This window comes from Epinephelus fuscoguttatus, linkage group LG6 (assembly GCF_011397635.1).
Source record: "Epinephelus fuscoguttatus linkage group LG6, E.fuscoguttatus.final_Chr_v1".
NCBI lineage: Eukaryota > Metazoa > Chordata > Actinopteri > Perciformes > Serranidae > Epinephelus > Epinephelus fuscoguttatus.
The window spans coordinates 46,595,883-46,620,842 of record NC_064757.1 but is presented as its reverse complement, the minus strand read 5'-3'; the positions used below and the strand labels follow the sequence as shown (position 1 = coordinate 46,620,842).

General features: G+C 46.1%; 2 protein-coding genes and 1 non-coding gene across 10 annotated transcripts; 1 reads left to right on the top strand and 2 right to left on the bottom strand.

Moving 5' to 3' along the window:
• Positions 1-16: 16 nt before the first annotated feature.
• Positions 17-24,960, bottom strand: LOC125890875 (WD repeat-containing protein 5-like). 8 transcript variants are annotated; one of them, XM_049579756.1, is made up of 16 exons: positions 24,575-24,960; positions 23,694-23,802; positions 22,413-22,486; positions 22,191-22,280; positions 20,896-20,985; positions 20,701-20,784; positions 20,539-20,594; positions 20,362-20,408; positions 19,415-19,490; positions 18,608-18,641; positions 18,442-18,516; positions 18,254-18,341; positions 16,592-16,695; positions 1,482-1,569; positions 602-909; positions 17-513 (listed from the first exon to the last, which is right to left on the bottom strand). In XM_049579756.1, exons 1-16 carry the CDS (start codon positions 24,647-24,649, stop codon positions 409-411), a joined length of 1,503 nt encoding a protein of 500 aa, XP_049435713.1. In that variant the 5' UTR covers positions 24,650-24,960; the 3' UTR covers positions 17-408. The 8 variants fall into 8 exon arrangements, 7 of the variants coding, with proteins under 7 accessions (XP_049435713.1, XP_049435714.1, XP_049435717.1 ...); XM_049579757.1 differs by lacking the exons at positions 1,482-1,569; positions 16,592-16,695 and adding an exon at positions 2,183-2,242 and having other exon boundaries at positions 18-513; XM_049579760.1 differs by lacking the exon at positions 602-909 and having other exon boundaries at positions 400-513.
• On the bottom strand, positions 2,667-2,772 carry LOC125891032 (U6 spliceosomal RNA). Its single transcript, XR_007449603.1, has one exon. It is a non-coding gene; the product is annotated as a U6 spliceosomal RNA (small nuclear RNA).
• Positions 7,357-11,444, top strand: LOC125890887 (inactive phospholipid phosphatase 7-like). The gene is made up of 4 exons (XM_049579777.1): positions 7,357-7,607; positions 9,596-9,918; positions 10,016-10,197; positions 10,345-11,444. Exons 1-4 carry the CDS (start codon positions 7,426-7,428, stop codon positions 10,549-10,551), a joined length of 894 nt encoding a protein of 297 aa, XP_049435734.1. The 5' UTR covers positions 7,357-7,425; the 3' UTR covers positions 10,552-11,444.

The window sequence follows — 24,960 nt, the reverse complement described above, 5'->3', positions numbered from 1 at the left end:
AGGTGTTTCTTGTGTTTCTGTTCAGGAGACCAGAGGACACGTTCCTCCACAGAAAGACAAAAAACCATCAGTGTTTTGAGAAATAAAATAAAATCAGTTCTTCACACTAAAATAAATCACAACAGAACATCTGTGTTTCTGAAATCTTTTTTAACAGCAGGATAAGATTTATGAAGGAGAACAAGTTCACCCGTTCACACCTCAGTGACTCATTCACACATTTAGTTTAGTTAAACAGTTTCTACAGACGTTTGATTCAGAGAATGAAAATCCAAAAATGTGCCACAGCATCTTCATCTGCTCTCATGAGAACGGATTTGTTGAAGGGACGAGATCCTTTCATTCATAACCACTTATCCCCTCAGGGGGTGGAGCTTATTGCAGCTGACACAGGGTGAGAGGCAGGGTTCAACATGTCGGAGCACCTGGAGGAAACCCACACTGACACAGGGAGAACATGTCAGAGCACCTGGAGGAAACCCACGCTGACACAGGGAGAACATGTCGGAGCACCTGGAGGAAACCCACGCTGACACAGGGAGAACATGTCAGAGCACCTGGAGGAAACCCACGCTGACACAGGGAGAACATGTCAGAGCACCTGGAGGAAACCCACGCTGACACAGGGAGAACATGTCGGAGCACCTGGAGGAAACCCACGCTGACACAGGGAGAACATGTCAGAGCACCTGGAGGAAACCCACGCTGACACAGGGAGAACATGTGGGAGCACCTGGAGGAAACCCACGCTGACACAGGGAGAACATGTGGGAGCACCTGGAGGAAACCCACGCTGACACAGGGAGAACATGTGGGAGCACCTGGAGGAAACCCACGCTGACACAGGGAGAACATGTGGGAGCACCTGGAGGAAACCCACGCTGACACAGGGAGAACATGTCAGAGCACCTGGAGGAAACCCACGCTGACACAGGAAGAACATGTCAGAGCACCTGGAGGAAACCCACGCTGACACAGGGAGAACATGTCAGAGCACCTGGAGGAAACCCACGCTGACACGGGGAGAACATGTCGGAGCACCTGGAGGAAACCCACACTGACACAGGGAGAACATGTCAGAGCACCTGGAGGAAACCCATGCTGACACAGGGAGAACATGTGGGAGCACCTGGAGGAAACCCACACTGACACAGGGAGAACATGTCAGAGCACCTGGAGGAAACCCACACTGACACAGGTAGAACGTGTCAGAGCACCTGGAGGAAACCCACACTGACACAGGTAGAACATGTCTGAGCACCTGGAGGAAACCCACGCTGACACAGGGAGAACATGTCTGAGCACCTGGAGGAAACCCACACTGACACAGGGAGAACATGTCAGAGCACCTGGAGGAAACCCACACTGACACAGGGAGAACATGTCAGAGCATCTGGAGGAAACCCACGCTGACACGGGGAGAACATGTCGGAGCACCTGGAGAAAACCCACGCTGACACAGGGAGAACATGTCAGAGCACCTGGAGGAAACCCACACTGACACAGGGAGAACATGTCAGAGCACCTGGAGGAAACCCACGCTGACACAGGGAGAACATGTGGGAGCACCTGGAGGATACCCACAGTGACCGGGAGAACATGTCAGAGCACCTGGAGGAAACCCACACTGACACAGGGAGAACATGTCAGAGCACCTGGAGGAAACCCACCCAGACACGGGGAGTACATGTCTGAGCACCTGGAGGAAACCCACGCTGACACAGGAGAACATGTCAGAGCACCTGGAGGAAACCCACGCTGACACAGGGAGAACATGTCAGAGCACCTGGAGGAAACCCACGCTGACACGGGGAGAACATGTGGGAGCACCTGGAGGAAACCCACGATGACACAGGGAGAACATGTGGAAGCACCTGGAGGAAACCCACGCTGACACGGGGAAAACATGTCAGAGCACCTGGAGGAAACCCACGATGACACAGGAAGAACATGTCAGAGCATCTGGAGGAAACCCACGCTGACACGGGGAGAACATGTCGGAGCACCTGGAGAAAACCCACGCTGACACAGGGAGAACATGTCAGAGCACCTGGAGGAAACCCACACTGACACAGGGAGAACATGTCAGAGCACCTGGAGGAAACCCACACTGACACAGGGAGAACATGTCAGAGCACCTGGAGGAAACCCACGCTGACACAGGGAGAACATGTGGGAGCACCTGGAGGAAACCCACGCTGACACAGGGAGAACATGTCAGAGCACCTGGAGGAAACCCACACTGACACAGGGAGAACATGTCAGAGCACCTGGAGGAAACCCACACTGACACAGGGAGAACATGTGGGAGCACCTGGAGGAAACCCACGCTGACACAGGGAGAACATGTCAGAGCACCTGGAGGAAACCCACGCTGACACAGGGAGAACATGTCAGAGCACCTGGAGGAAACCCACACTGACACAGGGAGAACATGTCAGAGCACCTGGAGGAAACCCACGCTGACACAGGGAGAACATGTCAGAGCACCTGGAGGAAACCCACGCTGACACACAGACAGACTGCTGTCTCTCTGCAGCTGCAGTACCTGCAGTGACCACAGTGTCACTGTTTCACCCACATTCACTCAGTTCAGATAAAATGTCAGAAAATCATCAAAAATTCATATAAAATCATAAAAACTGATATAAATTTGATTTTTGGGGTAAAATCTGGAACGCTCCACGAGTTTGCGTGTCATCCTTGCGCAGGGGCCATGCTAATCTTCTCTGTATCGTTCCAATTTTATTATGTGTATTGCTGACGCAACACAACAGAGGGCTGATTCTGGGGGGGATTTATACGGAGCTGTCCTTTAACGCCTCACACTCAGGGGTCAGGACTCAGAAGACAGAGAGGAGGGTTTAAAGGCTCCTGCTGAGGAGCAGGGAGACACAGGAGGAGGTGTCGGAGCTGGACTGATGGTTACATACGTGTTATAAACCACAAGGGCTCAGAGAGAGACTCTGAGCTGCAGTCTGAGCTGCTCCAGCTTCAGTCACAGAGGCATGATGGGAGATTTAGGCTCAATGCTGTGACGTCAGACGAGGGTGATTGGAGGTCTGAGGGCGGGAGAACAAAAGGCAGAGAGAGCGGCCCCTCCCCCCTCAGTCCTCCTGAAGAGACTCTGACCCCACCGGCCCCTCAGGGGTCGGCGGGGGATGGGCAAAGGTCACAGCGAGCTGGGAGAGAGACTTTGAGACAGACGGGGGGAGGGGGAGACACAAGAGGAGGAACCGGTCTGTCTGACGTCACTGCTGCGACGAGGAAGAGACGAGTTAGACAGATAAACCTCCAGAGTGTCAGAGACAAGAGACACGAAGTGAGGAGACACGAGTCTGAAACGACACGTTGAACCAGCTCCTGGATCCTCAGGTATCATCAGATGTTCTGTGAAGCAGCAGCTGCACAAATACACAGTTTGGTCCTTTGAGCCGCAGCCAACGCCTGTGACCACATGATGTTTCAGCTGAGAGGCAGCAGAGAGGAAGAGGAAGATCACCAAACTGAACTTTAAGGCCAGACTCTGACACAGTGAGGAGACTCATGAAGACAGGAGGCGGTTAAAGAGTTAATAGGAAGAGTTGAACAGTGTGAACGAGGCGTCTCAGAGGGAGATTTACAGGAAGCTCCACGAGCACAATATGACGTCACCAGTCACGACTGACCGACCAGAGACTGCCGGTCTGATCCCGACCTGTCTGAACCAGTAGCTGCTTTAAACCCTGGAGACATGTCCCCATCAGTCCAAACAATTTGTCCTCGTGTCCACAAACACAGCAGAGCTGCTTCTGTCTCTCATATCAGATACGACGCAGAGCTTCGACTCCACGAACCTTCGGCCTCCTCTGCTCATCAGACTAACAGTTTCAGGGTCTGACTCCTCTGAACCTTCAGCTCACGTCTCTAACGTCTCTTCAGCCTTTATCTTCACCAGCAGCTCAAACTGAGGAGACTCATGTGAACCTGCTCTCAGTTCTGCTCCTGAACGCCTCTCAGACACCTCCTGACCTGGTCTGAATTTAAACTGATGTGTGTGTGTGAGGTGAAATCTGCCTTTAACATCTGATGTGTTAGCGTGTCGCTCAGAAACAGGAAGTGACCCCTCTGACTTTATATAAACACACCTGCTGATCTCAGATTCTGTCTGTGAAAAGTGTAAATCTGAGAGAACATCCAACTGTCAGTCATAAATCTGCTGACGCTCCTGTAACACTTTGTCTTGTCTGTAATTCCACTTCCTGTTACTGCTGTGATGTGATGAGGTCATGCTGGGACGGAGTCATGAGGGTGTACCTGTGGAGTTGACCTCTCAGAGGTGGCGCCAGTGAGAGATCTGACATTAGGAAAATTAGGAAAACTAACTCTGACCTTTTAAACATCTCATGACCTCATATCTCTCTTTTCTTTCTGTTTCCCTGTTGTATAAAAAAAATCAATTAAAACTAATTAGAATATTTAAAAATATCATGCTCGTACTAATAATAATGATAATACCAGTTGCAGTTCCACCGACCTGCCGCTGAGTGTCGGACCAAATATGGAGTGTGGACTGGTGGCTGGAGAGGTGCCAGTTCACCTCCTGGGCACTGCCGAGGCGCCCTTGAGCAAGGCACCGAACCCCCCAACTGCTCTCACTCTGATATCTCTCCACTCTGTGCGTGTGTGTGTCTTTCGGACCTGTGTGTTAATGACAAAAGAGTGAAAAACTGAATTTCCCCTCAGGGGTTATTAAAGTATATAAAATCTAAAAAAATAAAATAAATAAAAACATTTATTAACACTTTGACTTATCAGAGTCATCCTCAAATCATCCTCCGAAACAAACCGACAGAGTTTAAATTCATTTTAATTTACAGATCACACCAAAGATTCGCATGAATTCAGTTCAAGTTTTACGTAAAATGTATTTGTGTTTCAAGAAACAAGAAAACGTTAATTTAGCTGATTTTAATGGGAGGCTGGCTCCAAAGGAAGATCCTGTGTTAAAGTGACTCCACTTCAGTCTCAAAGAAAACACAAACAAAATGACTGAACTGTCACAAACGGTCCTTTCGATCAAATCTTTAATTTAGCATTGACAGTTCACAGCTGCTGTAACAACACTGGCACATTGTAATGACCTGCTCATTAACTACGAGTCAGTCTTTCAGCTACAGTCAAACTTCTACAACCAGTCCCTCGTCACCTGAAACACACCTGAGCACTTAGGCTCAATCCCATTTCTCATTTTTGCCCCTACCCCTCTTTTTCGAGTGCCAAAGTTACAAGGGGTAGGGGTTGAAATATTCCCCTGTGAAATGGGACAACCCTTCATACCCGGAAACGTCATCATTAGTCGTCATCGACGTCATAAAAAGACGCAACGAGTATGTTGCCGGGAAACCTCACAACTAGCGATTTTTGTTTTGTTTTGTTTGTTAGAAAAAATACATTGAAACGACATTTCCGATGGTTATCATAGTCTTTAAATCTTTAGTTACGAAGAAAGTACTTACATTTGTGGTTTTCTTTCATTGCCTCTGAAGCCTTCCCTGCCATCTTGCCGGTGATTCAGAAGGCATTCTGGGAGATTTCTCGTAGCACTCGCTTTGAAGTGTGCCTCTGAAAAAACTCCGTTTGGAGGGCCATGTAGCCCTAGCACTCCGCCCTTTCCCTCTGCCTCAGTGAGAACGGGGACATCCCTACCCCTACGCGTGAATGCGCAAAACGGAGGGGTAGGGTTAAGTAGTAGGGTTAAGGGGTGTATTAGGATTGGGCCTTAGTCTGCTACACTCATTTTGCCGATTATATTTATGAGCCGAATTCAGCCGAGCGTCTTCACGATTCATAAAATATCATTACATTTAATATAAAATCAGTTTCATGAGAAAAATACCTAAAATGAATAAATCTTTAGTTGGAGTTTGGCGGGACTGAATAATGTGAATAATGTCATTTAAACCCTTAAACGTCACTCTGCGTTTCATCGTCTGTGCGCGCCAACACTTATTATTTATTGATTAATTTGCTCCTCTGGGTCAAAGACACTCTAACGATCCCTCACTCTGATTGGTTAATCGTTAATTAGTGATCGATTTACAGTCCACCAGGCTGAATTGAGATTAACGGAGTTTTACCCGTAAATTAGTTTTTTCCCGCAGTGAAAACAGACCTTAAACTCAACACGAACACTAGCTCAGGTGAGTTCAGGTAAATTAAATTATTACATCATTGAAGACAGTTTGTCTCCAAACACGGTGAGACTCCATCAACACGTCAACAACTTCCTGTTGATGTTTGTCCCGTGAGAACCTCGTATCTCCAAAGAGTCACCTTCTGATGGGGGTCTGGAGATACGTGGTTCTCACGGGACAGGGGGGAACTGAGGGTTTCAGGTAAATGTGGTGACATAGAAAGTACAGATACTCAGGTGAAGTACTGTGACGTCACTAAAGTACAGTAACTGAGTAAAAGTACTTTGTCAGTGTGAGTACTCTGATAGTTTGACCTGCTGTCTGAAGGAGCTCTGTATTTAGCCTGGATCAGGTCCAGTCTGGTTCAGTTCAGCAGACAGAATGTGAGCAGATGACATTCTATATGAACACACACACACACACACACACACACACACACACACACATATCCCATGATGCACCTGGACAGTGGTCACATGTTTCAGTGTTCTGATGATGTTTTAGATGAACAGCATGTAACGATGCTAACTATGCTAATGATGCTAACAGTGACTACTAACTGTAGACGCCTCATATTTAACTCTGTGAATATCTCTGTCTCTCATGAAGCCAGTAGCTAGCTTAGCTTAGCATAAAGACTGTAAACAGGTGGAAACAGATAGTTTAGCCTGGCATTAAGACTGGAAACAGGGGAACAGCTAGCTTAGCTTAGCATAAAGCCTGTAAATAGCTAGCCTGACTCTGTCACTGATTAACATGTTCTGTTTTGTTTCAACTTCACAAAATAAAAACTTTTCCAGCATTGTTTCGTCCTGCAGCGTCTGCACACTGGGACCAGTAACATCCTGGAGTCTTTGCTGGTCTGACGCCACCATCAGATGTTAACGTGTCATACGGCTATTACCAGATGAAACACAGACACGACACGTGAAGGAGCTTCAGACGAGCTGGTTGGAGGATTCTGGACCGAGTCAGACCTGCTCATGAGACCTGAACACATCGTGACCCCAACCAGTAACCTCTGACACGTGAAACTGGGGGAATGTTCCTTTAATAAGAGTGTGAGTGTGTGTGAGTGTGAGTGTGTGTGTGTGTGTGTTCAGTGTTTTTCCAGCCTCCCTCTCTGAACAGCTGACAGAAGAAGAAGGCCAGCTGATCTATTTATAGCAGAGTCCCTCAGAGTCTCAGACCTGATCCGTCTCAGTCCTGCAGCACTGCACGCCGTCTCACCAGTACCAGCACCTCCACCATGCCCGCCAGCCAGGCCCGGTCCAGGGCCAGAGACCGGAACAATGTCCTGAACCGGCCCGAGTTTATGTCCCTGAACCAGCCCCCCCGCAGGGAGCCGGGGCCGGGGGAGGGGCGTGGGGGTGGCAGCGGTCCGAGGAGGGCCAGCAGACAGCAGAGTCAGCAGGAGGACGGCGGAGGAAGGTAAGGCTCAGAGGCTCCGCCCACTGACATCACAGCTCATATTTAGAGTCTAACACGGTCCTGAACGTGATCCTGAACCAGGCCCTGATCCTGAACCAGGATCCAGAGCTCTCAGCTGTAAAAGTTCAGACAGTCGGTCAGTAAAGTTTCCTGCTGTCAACTTTACAGACGAGAGTCTGAAGCAGCTGCTGCTCTCAGTTCATGTCAGGAGTCAGTAAGAAACAGAAACTGCGGCAGAGAATCCTGAGTCCTGAGTCCTGAGTCCACTCTAACTTTAGAGGGACAGTTGAGATGTGTTGCAGTGGGGTTGTGTGAGGTGTTGACCCACAGTCAGTGTTACCTACAATAGATCTGACATGGAAGCTCAGTAATGTGCTGCTGTGGACTCAGCATCAGAATAAGTTCAGGTTATATTTAGAATATTTTCTCAGCTCTACCTTTTATTTGAATTTCCCCTCTGGGAGATCAATAAAGTATATCTTATCTTATCTTTCTGTCAGACAGCCTGTTTCAACAGGGAAACCATTAACAGCGTCAGTCCCCACTGTTCACTCTCATCACAGCCAGACTCCAGTGTGATCCACAGTGATTTACAGTCTTTGTGCTAAGCTAACCTACCTGTTTCCCCTGTTTACAGTCTTTGTGCTAAGCTAAGTTAGCTGTTTCCACCTGTTCAGTCTTTGTGCTAAGCTAGGCTACCTGTTTCCCCGTTTTCACTCTTTATGTTAAGCTAACAGTTTCCCCCTGTTTACAGTCTTTGTGCTAAGCTAGGCTGCCTCTTTCCCGTAGTTTCCAGTCTTAATACATCATCTGTTCTGGTCGTTTTACTAAGTTAGCTATTTGCCTGTGTTTCCAGTCTTTGTGCTAAGCTAAATTAGCTGTTTCTAGTCTTTATACTAAGCTAAGCTAGTTGTGGATGGGGGTCATCAGCAAAAGGTCAGTTCCTAGAGCAGCTTCAGTCCCCCTCTTCATTCTCTTCAGGCCTCCATCAGTCAGTGTGTTTGTGTCACTGAGTGACTTAAGTGAATCTGAATTAACCCTTTAAACACCAAAGTCACTCAGTGACACAAACACACTGACTGATGGAGGCCTGAAGAGAACGGCTTCATTTTCCTGTTGTTACATTAAAGTAAAGCTGTGAAAATATTCTCAATATATCGTCCACTCAAACTGATGCTCAGGTTTTTAGGTGTCTATAATATATGTTGTTGCTGACTCCGCCCACTCAGCACATCACTGAGCTTCATGTCAGACTCCACCTGCTGACTGACTCCGCCCACTCAGCACATCACTGAGCTTCATGTCAGACTCCACCTGCTGACTGACTCTACTGTAGGAAACACAAGTGACATCACATCAGTGTTTGCTTTTGACTCTGACAGGATCAGATTGTTTTTCTGAGTGTGACATCATTAATGAAAGGGTCCCTACAGAGATAGAGCTTTATGTTTCACCAGACATCACCGTCACCAAACCCACCAGACTCCATTTAAATAATCAGTCATGTTAGTGTGTATAGATGCAGCGTGTTGTCACAGCTAACTGGTGAATTAAGGGTTAATCTGAACCAAATCAGAGCTGGTGACTGTTGAACAGTGAGAGGATGAACACTGAGAGGATGAACAGTGAGAGGATGAACACTGAGAGGATGAACAGTGAGAGGATGAACACTGAGAGGATGAACACTGAGAGGATGAACACTGAGAGGATGAACAGTGAGAGGATGAACACTGAGAGGATGAACAGTGAGAGGATGAACACTGAGAGGATGAACAGTGAGAGGATGAACAGTGAGAGGATGAACTGAGACGGTTTCTATGAGTTTCATTTTGTTTCTGTCGACTGTGACTGAGGTGAGTTTGATGATGGTAAAATGACTGATTATTTAAATGGAGTCTGGTGAAGGTGATGTCAGGGCTTTGGAAGGTTCTCTCCTCTGTCCTGGTCTCTGTCCTGGACTCACAGTCTGTCCTGGTCTCTGTCCTCAGGGGGTCCAGGGACTCTTCAGAGGGTGGCTCAGCAGCTGATGGGGGGACGAAGGACACGTCTCGTTGGCCGGAGCAGGACTGCATGCAGCTGAATCCGTCCATTCGAGGCATCGCCATCAACTCTCTGCTAGCCATCGACATCAGTCTGTCCAAGCGTCTCGGTGTCTGCGTGGGGACACACGGGACGGGGGCCCCGCTGCGCTCCATGGTGACCCTGCTGGCCCTCACTGGACACGCCCTTCCCTGGCTCTGTGGGACGCTGGTCTGTCTGTGGAGGAGCAACACGCTGGCTGGACAGGAAGTCCTTGTCAACCTGCTGCTGGGTGAGACATTCAACTCAACATGTCTCCTGTCTGTCTCTGCTGTCCAACATGTCTCTGTCTGTCTCTCTGCTGTCCAACATGTTTCTGTCTCCTGCAGCTCTGATCTTGGACCTGATGACGGTCGCCGGTGTGCAGAAGTTGGTCAAACGCCGAGGACCATGGGACTTCCCTCCGGGGTTTCTGGACTACGTAGCCATGGATCTGTACTCCTTCCCAGCAGCCCACGCCAGCCGAGCCGTCATGGTGTCCAAGTTCCTCCTGAACCACCTGGTGCTGGCGGTCAGTCGCTGTATCGTTATTGTCCGTTTATTGTTTACTTGTTGTTGTTGCTGGGACACTGTGGTGTCTCCGTCGGTCCAGGACCCTAGTGTGTTGGGTCTCTTCAGACTCATCTCAGTGTGGTGACTCAGTCTTCCTGTCCTCCAGGTGCCCCTCAGGATCCTGCTCTACATGTGGGCCGTCCTGGTGGGCGTGTCCCGGGTGCTGCTGGGTAAACATCACCTGTCGGACGTCGGCTGTGGATTCGCTCTCGGCTTCCTGCACTTCAGTCTGGTGGAGTCCGTGTGGCTCGACTCTGCCACCTGCCAGACCCTCATCTCCATCGGCACGCTGCGCTGGACTCCACTGGTCTGAACCGGCCTGGACTGGTCCAGTATCCATCAGACGCTCACCTGTAACACACTGGACACATCTGTCTGTCCTGGTTTGGACGGCTCTGTCTGGACCTGATGATCTGCTCTGATGACACATGTCTGGACCAGTTTTGACCAGTTTGGACTGGTCTTGCTGGATTCTGCTACCTGCCGGACTCTTGAGACTGAAGCCGCTCCGTGTTTTGACACCGTCATGCTTCCTGTTTAGCTCCACCTGGTGGACGGTAGCTGTGGCAGCTCGTTGTAGGGGGTCAGGACCTCGACCTGTCTGAGCAGCAAAAATCTTCAAGCTTTTCAAAGACGCTGAACGTGTGTGTGTGTGCGTGTGTGTTACTGTGTGTGTGTTTTCACAGCTTTTTATTCTGATGCAGTCGTCATGACGACACAATGACGCCTCAGTGACTGAAATCAAAAACAAAATCTTAACTCAAGGCCTACTGACAAGGTTGTTTTTCCAGAGCTTTCATCAGCAGCTCACAGTCTTCATCAGTCAACTTTACTCCAAAGCTAACTGATGATTAGCTTTTTTTCCCATAAATTTAGCGCACCACCATTGTACGTATCCTCGAACCTGACATGTTGCAGTTACAGTTTACATCCATGTCTGTGAAAACATGGACGCTTCACACACATCTTCCCTCAACAGCACTAATCAGTTTATTCTTCAGTCCATGCAGACATTTGTGCCAAATTTAAAGAATTTCCCTTCAGGCGTTCTTGAGATAACAGGAGTGGGAAGGACAACCCAAAAATGTAATGCCTCCAGCTTCTGAGAACGCAGACATATAAACACTCAGTAACTTTCGAAAAGAACAATTATGTTTTTTTTGTTTTGTTTTCATAAACAAATAAAAACTAAATGATGACATGAAAGGTGGAAAAGTTCATTTTTGACCTGTCGCGCTAAAGAGCGAAACAAACGGTGGCTAACGTTAGCTATAATTAGCTAACTGGGGGGCAGAACAACTTATAAAAACATGCAGACAGCACCACATTTATAAAGAGGTAAGCTAACAGAGAGAAGCTAACGAAAGTAACTAATTGAGGTAAGCTAACAGAGAGAAGCTAACAGAGGTAAACTAATGAAGGTAAACAGAGATAAACTAACTGAGGTAAGCTAACAGAGAGAAGCTAACGAAAGTAACTAATTGAGATAAGCTAACAGAGAGAAGCTAACAGAGGTAAACTAATGAAGGTAAACAGAGATAAACTAACTGAGGTAAGCTAACAAAGGTAAGGTAATTGAGATAAGCTAACGGACTTAAACTAACACAGGAAAGCTAATGGAGATAAACTAACTTAGGTAAGCTAACGGAGGACAGCTAATAGAGAAGAGCTAATGGAGATAAGCTAACAAAGGTAAGGTAACTGAGATAAACTAATAGATTTAAACTAACTGAGGTAAGCCAATGGAGGTAAGCTAATAGAGAAAAGCTAATGGAGGTAAGCTAACAAAGGTAAGGTAATTGAGAAAAGCTAGCGTAATTAAAGTAACGGAGGGAAGCTAATGGAGATAAACTTAGAGGAACATCGTACATCGACACGACTTTCCAGGACTTGATTCATACGCAAATATTTTTAAAAACAGATACCCTGCATGTTCCACGTCTGGTGTTACTGCTGATTATCAAACCGTGATCAATCAATATTATTTCATCAGTTTCAAACTGAATTTAGTTTAAAAACTCTGTCTTGTTTCGTTCAGTGAATAAGTCAGACCCTCAGGGAGCATCCTGACGGAACTTAAACAGCTGATGTGTTTCAGATCCACCTGGTCAGACATCAGTATGATGACAGACAGACTGACAGGCGCTCAGGTGACATCACTCAGGACATTAAATCAAACCTAACACAGAAGTCGACCCTTTTTTCCCATGTGAACGCTGAACTGAACACTCGGCTGTGAGACGCTGTCGCTGATGGACGCCACAGAGGACGAAACTTTAGATTTAGACTTTGTTTTGTTTCATTAAATAAAAAAAACTGAAGAGTTTTAGACGTTCATCATTTCCTGTTACAAACAGCTGGAGTCTGAACATCAGCTGATCACCTGCAACATGACGTCACACACGCACACACGCACGCACACGCACACACACACACACACACACACACACACACACACAGCTCGTAGTCAAAAATCTTTATTTACAAATAACTGAAAAAAATCCTTCAAACATGATCAATCATGTCTTTTCTCAGTCAGCTGATTGAAGCTTATGATGATGATGATGATGATGAAGAACTGCTGTTTGTTCCAACAGGACAGTCAGTGAACGCCGCAGGGCCACAAACACACACACACACACACACACACACACACACACACACACACACTATAGCAACCAATGAGTCCGAGGACAGTGGGCGTATCCCAGCTTCATCCTAAAAACACTTCTTAAAGGAAGATTTCGCCGCTAACGTGATCGTCTGTACGTCAAACATGTGTGACGGTAAAACAGGAAGGAGAGTTTGATTCTCTGTCACGTCTCTGCTGAACCAAGGATCCAAAAACAGGAAATTCTAGATGGACTGGAATAAACAGGGTCCACACATCTGTTGACAAACACAGCTGCTGCAGAATGATTTACGTGTCATTAATCATGTCAGATGATCTGTATGTCACAGACACACCGCTGAGCTGAGAGTGACACTGAGCACGCTCTCTTGACTCCACTGGTAAAAACATTTTTAAAGCAGTGGTTCCTAACTGGTGGGTTACAGGTCTGCTCTGAATGGACCACAAGTGACTCGCAAACGTGTCAAGTTTGTAAATAACACACTTAATTTTGAAGTACAGTGAATTGCCAGCACAGGGCTTTTATTTTGAAGTGCTGTTTCCTGCTGTAGAGTGACTGACTAACAGACAGCTGCTTAACAGAGACAGAAAACAAACACAGGTATGATGCTGACACTATGAGGTTTTCACAGTATGATAGAAAATATGACAGATCAAACACTTATCATGAGTCAGAATGATCCTTGAAGGAATGAAAACAGAAGGTTGAACAAAACCTGAAAGAGTAGCCCCGGGCTATTATTTGCTTAAATCACTGAACTCAACAGGTCTGTATTTGAGACAGGCCTTTAATTCTTTTCACACAAAAGTGTTGCTCAGCAAAGGTCAGGAGACACAGTCAGACTGTTTATTTCACCCAGAGTGAACACAGACTGAAGGAATATGAAGATCTTACAGCGTAATCCAGGAGCAGACACATAATGTGAGCGAGCCAACCACCTGCTTTATACATCCAAAGATCTTCTATAAAAATCAACTGCTTAGCAAAGAGACCAGGCCTCTGATAGAGACAGGCCTTGATTTGTCTAAATGTGTGGCCACACGGGGCTGGTAAAGAGACGGGGCTTTTAATTGGAGTTTTAAGATAAGTGTAAAAAAATCTCCTCTTAGAAAATAACTCAAATAAAGGAGAGATTCAACTTCCTGTTGCTTTTGTTCCAATAGCATAGATACACAAACGTACACGGTACAATAACTGTCAACTTTTCTATCACTGTAGAACTGAAAACTGGCTTATTGCTGCAACCTGATGTTGAACACATTAAACTGTGGACCCTCACAGTAACACAGACTGATGGAGGCAGCAGTCGACCAACAGCTCCGTGTTCAGAGATGTTAAATCACTGTTTGTGACAGTGCAGTCTGGTTTTGATGCGACAGATCATCTGACGTGATAAATGAGACTTAGATTATGATTCTGCAGCAGCTGTGTGACAGTGTTTCCATAAAGTTGTTGCTGTTGCTTAAAGGTGGAGCCCGTGCACTGAAGACTGTTGAATGTGACAGAAAAGTTTTCTTCATGTGTTCAAAGTGACGCACGGAGAGTGACACGCAGACGATCACCTGTAGGGTCAGGTGTAGACTGAATCACTGTGACATCGCAGTAACCATGACAATCACCTCTGGGCAGAGAACTGACGGTTGATTTGTGCAGAGAAGTGAAATCAGCAATCTTGTTGATTTCTGTTTCATTTTCAGCTCTGACGGTGACATTTAAAGACCTATCATTAAACACGGCGCTCCGACCGATCTGTGATGATTTTATGTCCTGTGTCACTTTGCTAACGTCTTTAATAACGCAAATCTACCAGACAGAAACTAAACACTGTGATGCTGGGACACACTGGAAGAGCGGTATCTTTAAGTTTTAACTTTAACAATACAGAAATGATTATTATAACACATTTAAATAATAAATAAATCTGAACTTAAAAAACTAAAATTCATTTTTTCTTCTTTCCTGAACGACAGGAAGTCTTTTAATGTGAAAGGGAGGAAATGCTGATTGGTCAAACTAACATGATGGATCAGGAAACCTGTCGCCCTCTCACTGAAATAAAAAGAGAAAATTCAAAATAAAAGCTCAGCTCCACCTGAGGACTTCCTGTCCTCGGTCTGTATCTAAAGGCCGATCTTCTCTCTGCATCGTCACAAATCAACATCTAACTGGGCTGGAAATCAGTGAACTGCTCCTTTAACAAACAAACACTTGTTTCTTAATGTTTAGCAGCTGGATTTTCATCTTTGTATTTTAGCGGTGTGATCAGACCGATCAGTGGTTTTAGGCGTGAAGCTGGGACACAATGGGACCTGCTCTGACTCGGTGTCTCTGTGTTAGATGGGAACAGTTGACCAGTTCTGGACCTGGACCTGGACCTGGACCTGGACCTGGTGTCCTCTGGTCTAACAGTCACTCCTCCACAGTTTGATAGTTTTGTCGTTTTCCAGAGCGGCTGAGGCGATGATGTTTTCTGTGGGATGACAGGCGGTGGAGATCACCACATCTATGGAGACACAGAGATACGTCAGTCAGGATAGCTTCCTGTTATTGACGAGTCCTAAACAAGTTCTCCAGTCACCTCCGAGTCCAAAAACCTCCTCAGAGACATTTACAGGTTCAGATGATGTCCAACATTCATGCAAGGTTAGGACAGAGGACAGGGGACTAGGAGACAAAGTCAGGGATTAGGAGACAAAGACAGGGACTAGAACCAATGTCTGGGACTAGGGGACAAAGTCAGGGATTAGGAGACAAAGACAGGGACTAGAACCAATGTCTGGGACTAGGAGACAAAGTCAGGGATTAGGAGACAAAGACAGGGACTAGAACCAATGTCTGGGACTAGGGGACAAAGTCAGGGACTAGAAGATAAAGTCATGGACTAGAAGATAAAGACAGGCACTAGAAGAGAAACTCAGGCACTAGGAGACAAAGACAGAGACTAGGGCTGCGGTCGAACAGTCGTTTTTGCTTAGGAAGGTTCCTAGCTGAGTGAAATGACCCGGAAGTATTTTAGCGGCCGCCATGATAAGAGCTGTTTGAATTCTCTAAACACTAAGGAAAGGAGGTTCAATGCTTCCTTTCAGATCTCCTTTAGCATAGGATACATCGGACCTTCCTAAGCGATAGGAAGGGAGATAATTCCATCCCACAAGTCATTGCAGCGGCAATATTTACGCACCATTCACAAACTCAAATGATTAGGAAAGAAAAAGATCAACATGACCGAGAAAGGAAGGAGATCACCATCTAAGTTACTGCTGTTTATGAAGCATTAAACATCTCATGCCATAACTTGTTCATATATATATTTTTAACTTCCGACATTATGTTAAACTTAGATGAGAACTATGAACGTTTCGCTACTATTGGTGTACCCTCCGTCCACAGCTTGGTTTAACTTGTTTTATAACAGGATAAACAAATAAACAAATATACATTCATTCATTCATTCATCTTCTAACCGCTTCATCCTCTTGAGGGTCGCGGGGGGGCTGGAGCCTATCCCAGCTGACATCGGGCGAGAGGCAGGGTTCACCCTGGACAGGTCGCCAGACTATCACAGGACTGACACATAGAGACAGACAACCATTCACGCTCACATTCACACCTACGGACAATTTAGAGTCTCCAATTAACCTGCATGTCTTTGGACTGTGGGAGGAAGCCGGAGCACCTGGAGGAAACCCATGCTGACACGGGGAGAACATGTGGGAGCACCTGGAGGAAACCCACGCTGACACAGGGAGAACATGTCAGAGCACCTGGAGGAAACCCACGCTGACACAGGGAGAACATGTCAGAGCACCTGGAGGAAACCCACACTGACACAGGGAGAACATGTCAGAGCACCTGGAGGAAACCCACGCTGACACAGGGAGAACATGCAAACTCCGCACAGAAGGGCTCCCACGCCTGGGATCGAACTGGCAACCCTCTTGCTGTGAGGCGAGAGTGCTAACCACCACACCACCGTGCTGCCCAACAAATATACAATGCATCATTTTAATTTTCCGATTTTTGTGTGAATGAGAAAAAACGGAAATCCACGTGCTTTTCCCGTTTTCGTCTTCAAATGGCTAATTGATATAGAAATTAAACCAAAACCAGAATCCTACTTGTTTTTTGCCTTTATTGTTATATCTATATTATCTGCCCTACTGCACCTCAAAACATTGGCATCGGCTACGCTTATGGCCTAGACAGATAGATAGATAGATAGATAGACAGATAGATAGATAGACAGATAGATAGATAGATAGATAGATAGATAGATAGATAGATAGATAGATAGATAGATAGATAGATTCAGGAGTATTATCTGGACCTGCTCTATGTGTAAAGTGCCCTGAGATGACTTTTGTTGTGATTTGGCACTATATAAATAAAATTGAATCTAAAGAAATAGATAGATAATCAATGAAGTAACGCTGCTGTGCCTCGTGCGTAAATGCGCATATACTTGGTGTATCTGGAGATTTAAATAATCAATGACGTTACTGCTTCCCACTTTGTATTCCCCTGTACAGTGTTTCCTGCAGAGCTACAGTGGAAGGATCATAACAAAAACGCAAAAGACTGTAACGTTAAAAGATATCTGCCTGAGGTTATTAAATACCTGCAGCGAGCACCCCACCCCACCCCACCCCACCCCGCAGCAGAAACAATAAGCGTGTTTCCCCATAAAGAGGGAACCTGTGCGCATTTACGCACGAGGCACAGCAGCGTCCCTTTTATTATTAATATTATTATTATTATTATTATTTATTATTTATCTGTGTATCTGTGCAGTAGGGGCACATCATAGTGATTTAACAATAAAGGCCAAACACAAGTTAATTACTGGTTGTGGACTCATTTCGCCTCCAACTGCCCATTTGAAGAAGAAAATGGAAAAAGCACGTGGATTTCCATTATTTTTTTTTATTCACACGGAATTTTCAATTTCGTTTCAGTTTGTGGCTGGCAGCCTATATTTATTTTTTAATTCAGTTCCGACCTTAGTAATTAAACAATATCTTGTTGTCCACGTTTATATATCCTGCATGAAACAACACGATGAGACGTACGCCCCCTATGTTCTCATCGTGTGCATTTTGTAGTCCATCTTCAGAACATTGTAGTTTCACCACAGCAGACCCACGTCAATAACATCCGCCGTCGCATGATGACGTAGCTCAGCGTAAGTGCGGTCGGATTTTCTCACCTCTGCGGTTCTCTTTTCCTAAGTCCTTATGAATTCTCCTACTCATCTTTCCTTGACCTCGTGACGTTTCCCGCTGAGGTCAAGGAATAGTGATTAGGAATAGACGATAGGAGGGACTTTCCGACCGCAGCCTAGGAGACAAAGTCAGAGTAGAGTTGAGAGGTCAGAGGTCGTACCTGTGTGTCCTTGAAGTTTCTGAACGATCTCTTTGGTCTGAAGGTTCCAGATGTAAACCATACTGTCCTCAGAGCCTGACACGATCCACTGAAACACACAGGTCAAAGGTCACAGCACCCCAAACACAGAGGTCAAAGGTCACAGCACTTGAAGGGGAAAGCATAAACATTTTAACATGAGGTCTTACCTTCCCTCCTGTGACTGAGAAGTTGGCGAAGATGCAGTACTTCTCATTCTTATGGCCCGAATACGTCTTCAAACACTGAGACACCGAGAGGACAGAGACAGATGGTTAAACTACTGAGGACAGACAGAGACAGACTGAGAGACAGAGACAGACTGAGAGACAGTACCTTTCCCTTGCTGTAGTCCCAGAGCTTCAACGTGCTGTAAACCAGAGAAATCAGAGTAAGCTATAAGAAAAACAGTGAAACAACAGCTAACAGCTGTTAGCAAGAAGTTAGAATGACACGAGCTACATGACTCGGGCTAAAGGTTAGTAAGGTAAACAAAAAAAAAAAAAAAGCCAGCTTAATGTGTATAAGGCTAAAATGATGCTAGCTAAGAGTTTGTAAAGCTAACATGTCTAAAGCTGAGAGTTAGAAAGGTGAGAATGAAGCTAGCTACATGTGTATAAGGCTAACATGACACTAGCTAAGAGGCGGTGAAGCTAACACGACTGAAATTAAGAGACAGAAAGGCCAAAATTAAGCTAGCTACATATAAATAAGTCTAATGCGACCCTAGCTAAGAGTTAGTAAAGCTAACAAGACTTAAACTGAGAGTTTGAAAGGTGAAAATGAAGCTAGCTTAATGTAAATAAGGTTAACATAAAGCTAGCTAAGAGTTTTTGGTTTATATGCCCCTAGCTAGTGTTCGTGAGGTAACCTGAAGCTAGGTAAGTGTTAGCATGGCTATAATAACACTCGTTATCAGAACAGTTGATGATGTAACCCAGAGGAAGGGGTTAATGAGTAACAGTCTCTGCTCAGAGCAGCACTGACGGACAGACTGATGAACACATGAACTCTAAACTCATTTTAAACAGAAAACATGAAACGTGAACATTATAATCTCTACAGTTGCTAACAGCTGCTAACAGCTGCTAACAGCGGCTAACAGAGGAAACAGCCTCCTGCTGATGAGGTCATCGTACTGACTTGTCCAGCGTAGCAGCGAGGATGTATTTTCCATTTGGAGAAAACTTTACAAAAGACACTGGAGGATTGTCGTCATCTGAGGACAGAGACAGAATACACTGTTAGACACTGATCACAGGTCTGAGGACCACGAGTCATTATCTCTGTCCCTGGAGACGACAAAGACACGTCTGTCCTCCTCAAGTCACATTTAGTCTTTCTGTTTCTGTGGTCAAACATAACCTCAACCTGGATTTACTTGTATTGTCAATTTTTTGCTTGTTTGTCTGAAGCCGTGAACACACTCCGCAAGAACAGAGAAATGTGTTCTTTTTCTCCAGGCGGCAAGAACAAGAACAATAACAAAGAACTTCAAGAGAAACTCAAGTGCAGAACTCCTGGGAAGTCCTCATAGGCCCCTCCCACTGCCGCATGCATCACACACGCTTTCCCCATTAACCATGCCCACTTCAAATTTCTGACCAATCACACAGTAGTTCTTGGACACCACACAAGAAAAAGAAAAGTTCTGCCCAGATGACGTGTCGAGAACAAGCTGCAAGAACTCCCAAACCAGCCCTGTTCTTGCCACCTGGAGAAAAAGAACAAATGTCTCTGTTCTTGCGGAGAACGTAAAGGCCTTCAGCCGCCTGAGGGGGCGTGTCCCGTCTGTGTGTGATTGACAGCAGCTCACCGACTGACAGAGCACTGGCGTTACAGCTCATGGAGCAAGAGAGCGTACACTAAGTAAACTAACTTGCACTATAGCTGACTGTCATGAGCATGTGATGATGTCATGAGAATCATGACATCAATCAGATCAGAATTTTGTCTCAGAGCACACAGGAGGACACAGGAGGACACAGGAGGACACAGGAGGACAGATCTGTTCCTGCAGCACAACATGTACTGTGTCATGGTTCAGGCTGAGTCGACCATTAAAGGGACGTTCTGTCACATTTACTCACCAATCAGAGTCTTCAGACACTGTCCTGACGCTGTGTCCCAGATACGACTGCACACACACACACACACACACACACACACACACACAACAATTATCCTTATATTCTACAGCAGGATGTGCTTCTATGTTACTGTGTGTGTGTGTGTGTGTGTGTGTGTGTGTGTGTGTCTGGACGTACCAGAGGCCGTCATAGCTGCTGGAGACAATGAGCGAGCCATCTCTGTTGAAGTGAACCTGAAGACAGGGTCAGAGGTCAGAGGTCAGAGGATGTGAAGCGTCACATGTATAAACCACATTCATCATATCTTAAAGCAGGACAGGGTCAAAGGTCAGGACTTACAGCAGAGACAGGGTCAGAGTGAGCAGGCAGAGTCTTCAGACATTTTCCGGTCTTAACATCCCAAATACGAACGCTCTCATCAAACTGCGCACACACACACACACACACACACACACACACACACACAGTCAGCTGTAACAGAACATGAATCACATGATGTCAGTGTGAATGCTGTGAGTGGGTGAAGCAGCGTACCGATCCGGACACCACCAGGTTGGACTGAGGGTTGAAGTTACAGCAGAAGACGTAGTTACTGTGTCCCTTCAGAGTCTTCAGACACTTCCCCTGAAGAGACAGACAGACAGACAGACTCAGTGAGTGTCTGTTAACATCAACATGTTGAACTTAAAATCCACTTTAATAAATGAGTGAATGATGATTCTGGTCTCAGTCTGTCAGCAGATCTCTCTACATGAGACTAAACTAATGAACCCAAGGTGATATGTAAACTCATCTTCATTGGTCGACTACAAACATGACGTATCATGTGAAACATGGAAGTAGCTACATGCCCATTAGCCCACAGCGTCATTAACAGGCGGCTCGCTCAGTGTGTGACGTGCACTTGGAGATAAAATATAGGCCTATATTAATGAAGGTTCATTAGTACGGTTTGTATTTCTCTGTAATGTAGCACAGTGTTAACAATGTTACTGATACTATTCTTTCTCACACCTTCAACTCAAACCACCAAAATATATCATTTCATCATTACATTCATATCAGAAACATGCAGGAGACTAGTCCACTGATGGACCCTGATGAGGACTGTTGGTCCACTGATGGACCCTGATGAGGACTGATGGTCCACTGATGGACCCTGATGAGGACCGATGGTCCACTGATGGACCCTGATGAGGACTGTTGGTCCACTGATGGACCCTGATGAGGACTGATGGTCCACTGATGGACCCTGATGAGGACTGATGGTCCACTGATGGACCCTGATGAGGACCGTCGGTCCACTAGGGACAGTCTCAGTCGGGGGGGCAGCCATAGATTGATTAGACGTTGTGCACGTGCTGCATTTTTTGTGCCCTAAAATTCATTGTTTTTAATGCAGCAGGCACACTCACATGCCACAGCATCACTGCTGGTTATGTTCACTTAGCAGCGCTTAGAGAGAGAGAGGGAGTGACATGCAGCAAAGGGCCACAGGCTGGAGTCAAACCCGGGCTGCTGCAGCAACAGCCTTGTACATGAGGCGCCTGCTCTACCACTAAGCCACCGACGCCCCAACCTGCCACTGCACTCTTAAGAGCTGGCACAGAAAGAGCACCAGAGCAGCACCCAGCACACGACCTAATGTTTTCCAGGAGGTTAAAGATGCAGTGTGTGTACGTTCCGTTGTAGCTGTGAAACGTTTATTAAAAGTGTCTCAAACACAATTTTTTTTTTTTTTTTAAAATAATTGTCATCCCAGCCAATCAGAGAGCTCCGTTTACACAAACAACAGTGTGTGTGTGTCTTGGTGTGTGTGTGTGTCTTACAGAATTGTTGTCCCAGATCTTGAGCGTTTTATCGTCGGATGCAGAGACCAGCAGGTTGGAGTCTGAAGACCAGGAGACATCAGAGATTCCCTACACACACACACACACACACACACACACACACACACACACACACACACAGACACACACACAGAACCAGGATCAGGACCAGTTCCAGTGTAAATCCAGACTGGGTTCAGGATCAGAACTGAGGCGTCTCACCAGTTTGTGTCCAACGATGGATTTCTCAAACTTGCCGTCAAACGCTCCCCAGATCTTTATCAGCTTGTCAGCAGCTGCACAGAGACGTAACCATGGTTACTGCAACCTCACAGCATCACAGCGTGGAGCATGTGACTCATCAGAGCTCACAGGTTCACTGATCATGTGTAACCTGTGTGTGCCCCGTCTCAAGGTGTGAGTGAGTTTATTCTTCAGTCAGGGTGGACTGAAGAAATTCCCTTGAGGCGTTACAGTCTGTCTCGGCCAGGACTCTTTAAAAAGAGATTTTTAATCTCAAAAGTTTTTTCTGGTAAACTAAAGGTTTAATAAATAAATGAATAAATGATGAGCATGATGCGTCCGGCTGCAGCTGACGCTGCTGCAGAGGCACAAACAGTAAATCTGCAGGTCCTGGCTGACGAGGTGCCAAGAGACATTTCTCTTGAAGGTGTCAGAGAGAAACCATATTTAGGATTTAATCTCAGTCTGTTGGTGTGTTTCAGTTCCACCAGCTCTCTGAAGGTGTTCACAAAGTCTCTGTGACTGTGTGTGAGCACTGATCTGTGTGAACTGTTTTTACACTGAGGCTCACTCACATGACAAAGGGACCAGCTCTGCACCAAATGTATGAACATTACCTCCTTTAGAAAAAACTCTGAGGACACTGAGACACTGTTTCTGTCAGCAGAGCAGTCAGAGGTGTGTTTAATCCTTCGTGCTGCTCTGAGATTTACACGGTTTCTTTTAGTCTGCGCAGGTTCAGCAGCTGAAAAAGCTGCGTGATCCTTCTGTGAATTCACCGGTCAGTGTTTTACTGTGATGACACATACGATGACATCATCACCTCCTCTGACCTGTCAGCAGTCAGGTTTGTCGGTCTCAGTTTTTGAAACATCTGCAGGTTTCACCACCTCTTCTGCAGATGAATTAACATCATATTATACACACAGACTGTGATGGTGACGGAGACATGAGACACTGTTCAGCGTCTGTAATATTAATGTTGGCTGATTCTGATTGTTCACTTTAAAGATGATATCGGCCGATACTGATGACGTATTGATATGACTGTGCATTCTTAACAGACAGATGTGAAAATGTTGATTTGAGTCCTGAATCTGCTTCATCATCACACACACGTCATAATCTCAGACACAGCTCTGCTTGTGTCAAACTAACTCCACCTGTTTCTGATGACAGACTCCCAGTTAGATCAGGTGTATATATGTGTGTGTGTGTGTGTGTGTGTGTGTGTGTGTGTGTGTGTGTGTGTGTGCTCACAGGAGCTGGCGAGCCACTCTCCGTTGGGGCTGAACTTGACAGAAGAGACGGCCTTGGTGTGTCCAGCCAGCGTGAACTTCACTGTGTAGTTTGGTTTGGCTGGGTTAGACTGCAGAAGACACACACACACACACACACACACACACACACACACACACAGGAAGTTAGTGCAGACACATTTTACTGTCACCTGAGAGTCTCACACACACACACACACCTCACCTGGAAGATCCAACACCAACAGCATCAAACCATCAAAGTATTGATATCCTGTGTGTCACTCTGACAATCACAAACCTCAGTGACTGATGACATTATTACAGTTCACTGAATACAAAACTAAAACATTAAAGACAGAATTAGAAGCTCAAACAACAACAAAACAGTTGTGTTAAAATGACGTGACATCCTGTCAGACGAAGGTCATGTGACACATTTGTTTAGTGTCTGATGAACTCAAACTGACGTCACTGTGTTAAAGTCTTCAGTGTGAGCTGAGGTCAACAGAGACCTGATTACTTTACTCTGTCTGTTACTGATCTTTGTTGTGTTTACAAGTTAAGCTGTGTTTGTGTGTCTCTGCAGAGACACTACAGCTGAGTATCATCTTAAAATCAACATGAAGCAGCTCGAGACAGATACCTGCATCAGCACTTCATAATCAATAATCATCATGACGTAATATCGCAGAGCTGATGGAGAACATCAGTGAAGTGTAGATGATGAAGCTCTGCTGTTCATGTGAACACACAGATCACAGTCACCTCTGTTTACAGCTAAGTGACCAGCTAACCTTTAGCTAACTCAGCGTTCACCGGATCACCGAACTAACCGGACCGGCCGTCCCGGTGTCCAGACCACCGTCAATCCGGCTGGCTCACCTTGCTGCCGGATCCCGAGGAAGACGAAGGCTGTTTGACGTTTTCTGTCTCTGGTTTCTTCTCCTCTGTCGCCATGTTGTCCAGCTAGCTCCTGATAGCTCCTGTTAGCTCCTGTTGGCTCTGCTCTGGTTCTCTGCTGCTGGAGCGGAGCTAAGTTAGAGCTAGCCGCCGATGCTAACAGAGCTAACTGTAGCTGTATTCCGCGGTCAGCGCAGGTTCCGGGTCAGAACCGGCACCGTGTTAACGACCTGAACCGGGTCTGAACCGGGTCTCGGTGCTGGATCGGACCGTAACAACAAACGAGGGATAGCCTGTTAGCTTCAGCTAGCTACAAAACCAGAATGTGCTGTTTAGCACGTAGTTGCTCTACGCATGCGTGACAGAAA

Excerpts from the sequence above, each read along its gene's own strand:
- LOC125890887 (XM_049579777.1), top strand. The coding sequence starts at position 7,426 with ATGCCCGCCAGCCAGGCCCGGTCCAGGGCCAGAGACCGGAACAATGTC. Across the intron at positions 7,608-9,595 it reads CAGGAGGACGGCGGAGGAAG|GGGGTCCAGGGACTCTTCAG; the intron begins GTAAGGCTCAGA and ends CTCTGTCCTCAG. Across the intron at positions 9,919-10,015 it reads CCTTGTCAACCTGCTGCTGG|CTCTGATCTTGGACCTGATG; the intron begins GTGAGACATTCA and ends TGTCTCCTGCAG.
- LOC125890875 (XM_049579756.1), bottom strand. The coding sequence starts at position 24,649 with ATGGCGACAGAGGAGAAGAAACCAGAGACAGAAAACGTCAAACAGCCT. Across the intron at positions 22,281-22,412 it reads CCATCGTTGGACACAAACTG|GGAATCTCTGATGTCTCCTG; the intron begins GTGAGACGCCTC and ends GTGTGTGTGTAG. Across the intron at positions 20,409-20,538 it reads AGCAGCTATGACGGCCTCTG|TCGTATCTGGGACACAGCGT; the intron begins GTACGTCCAGAC and ends GTGTGTGTGCAG.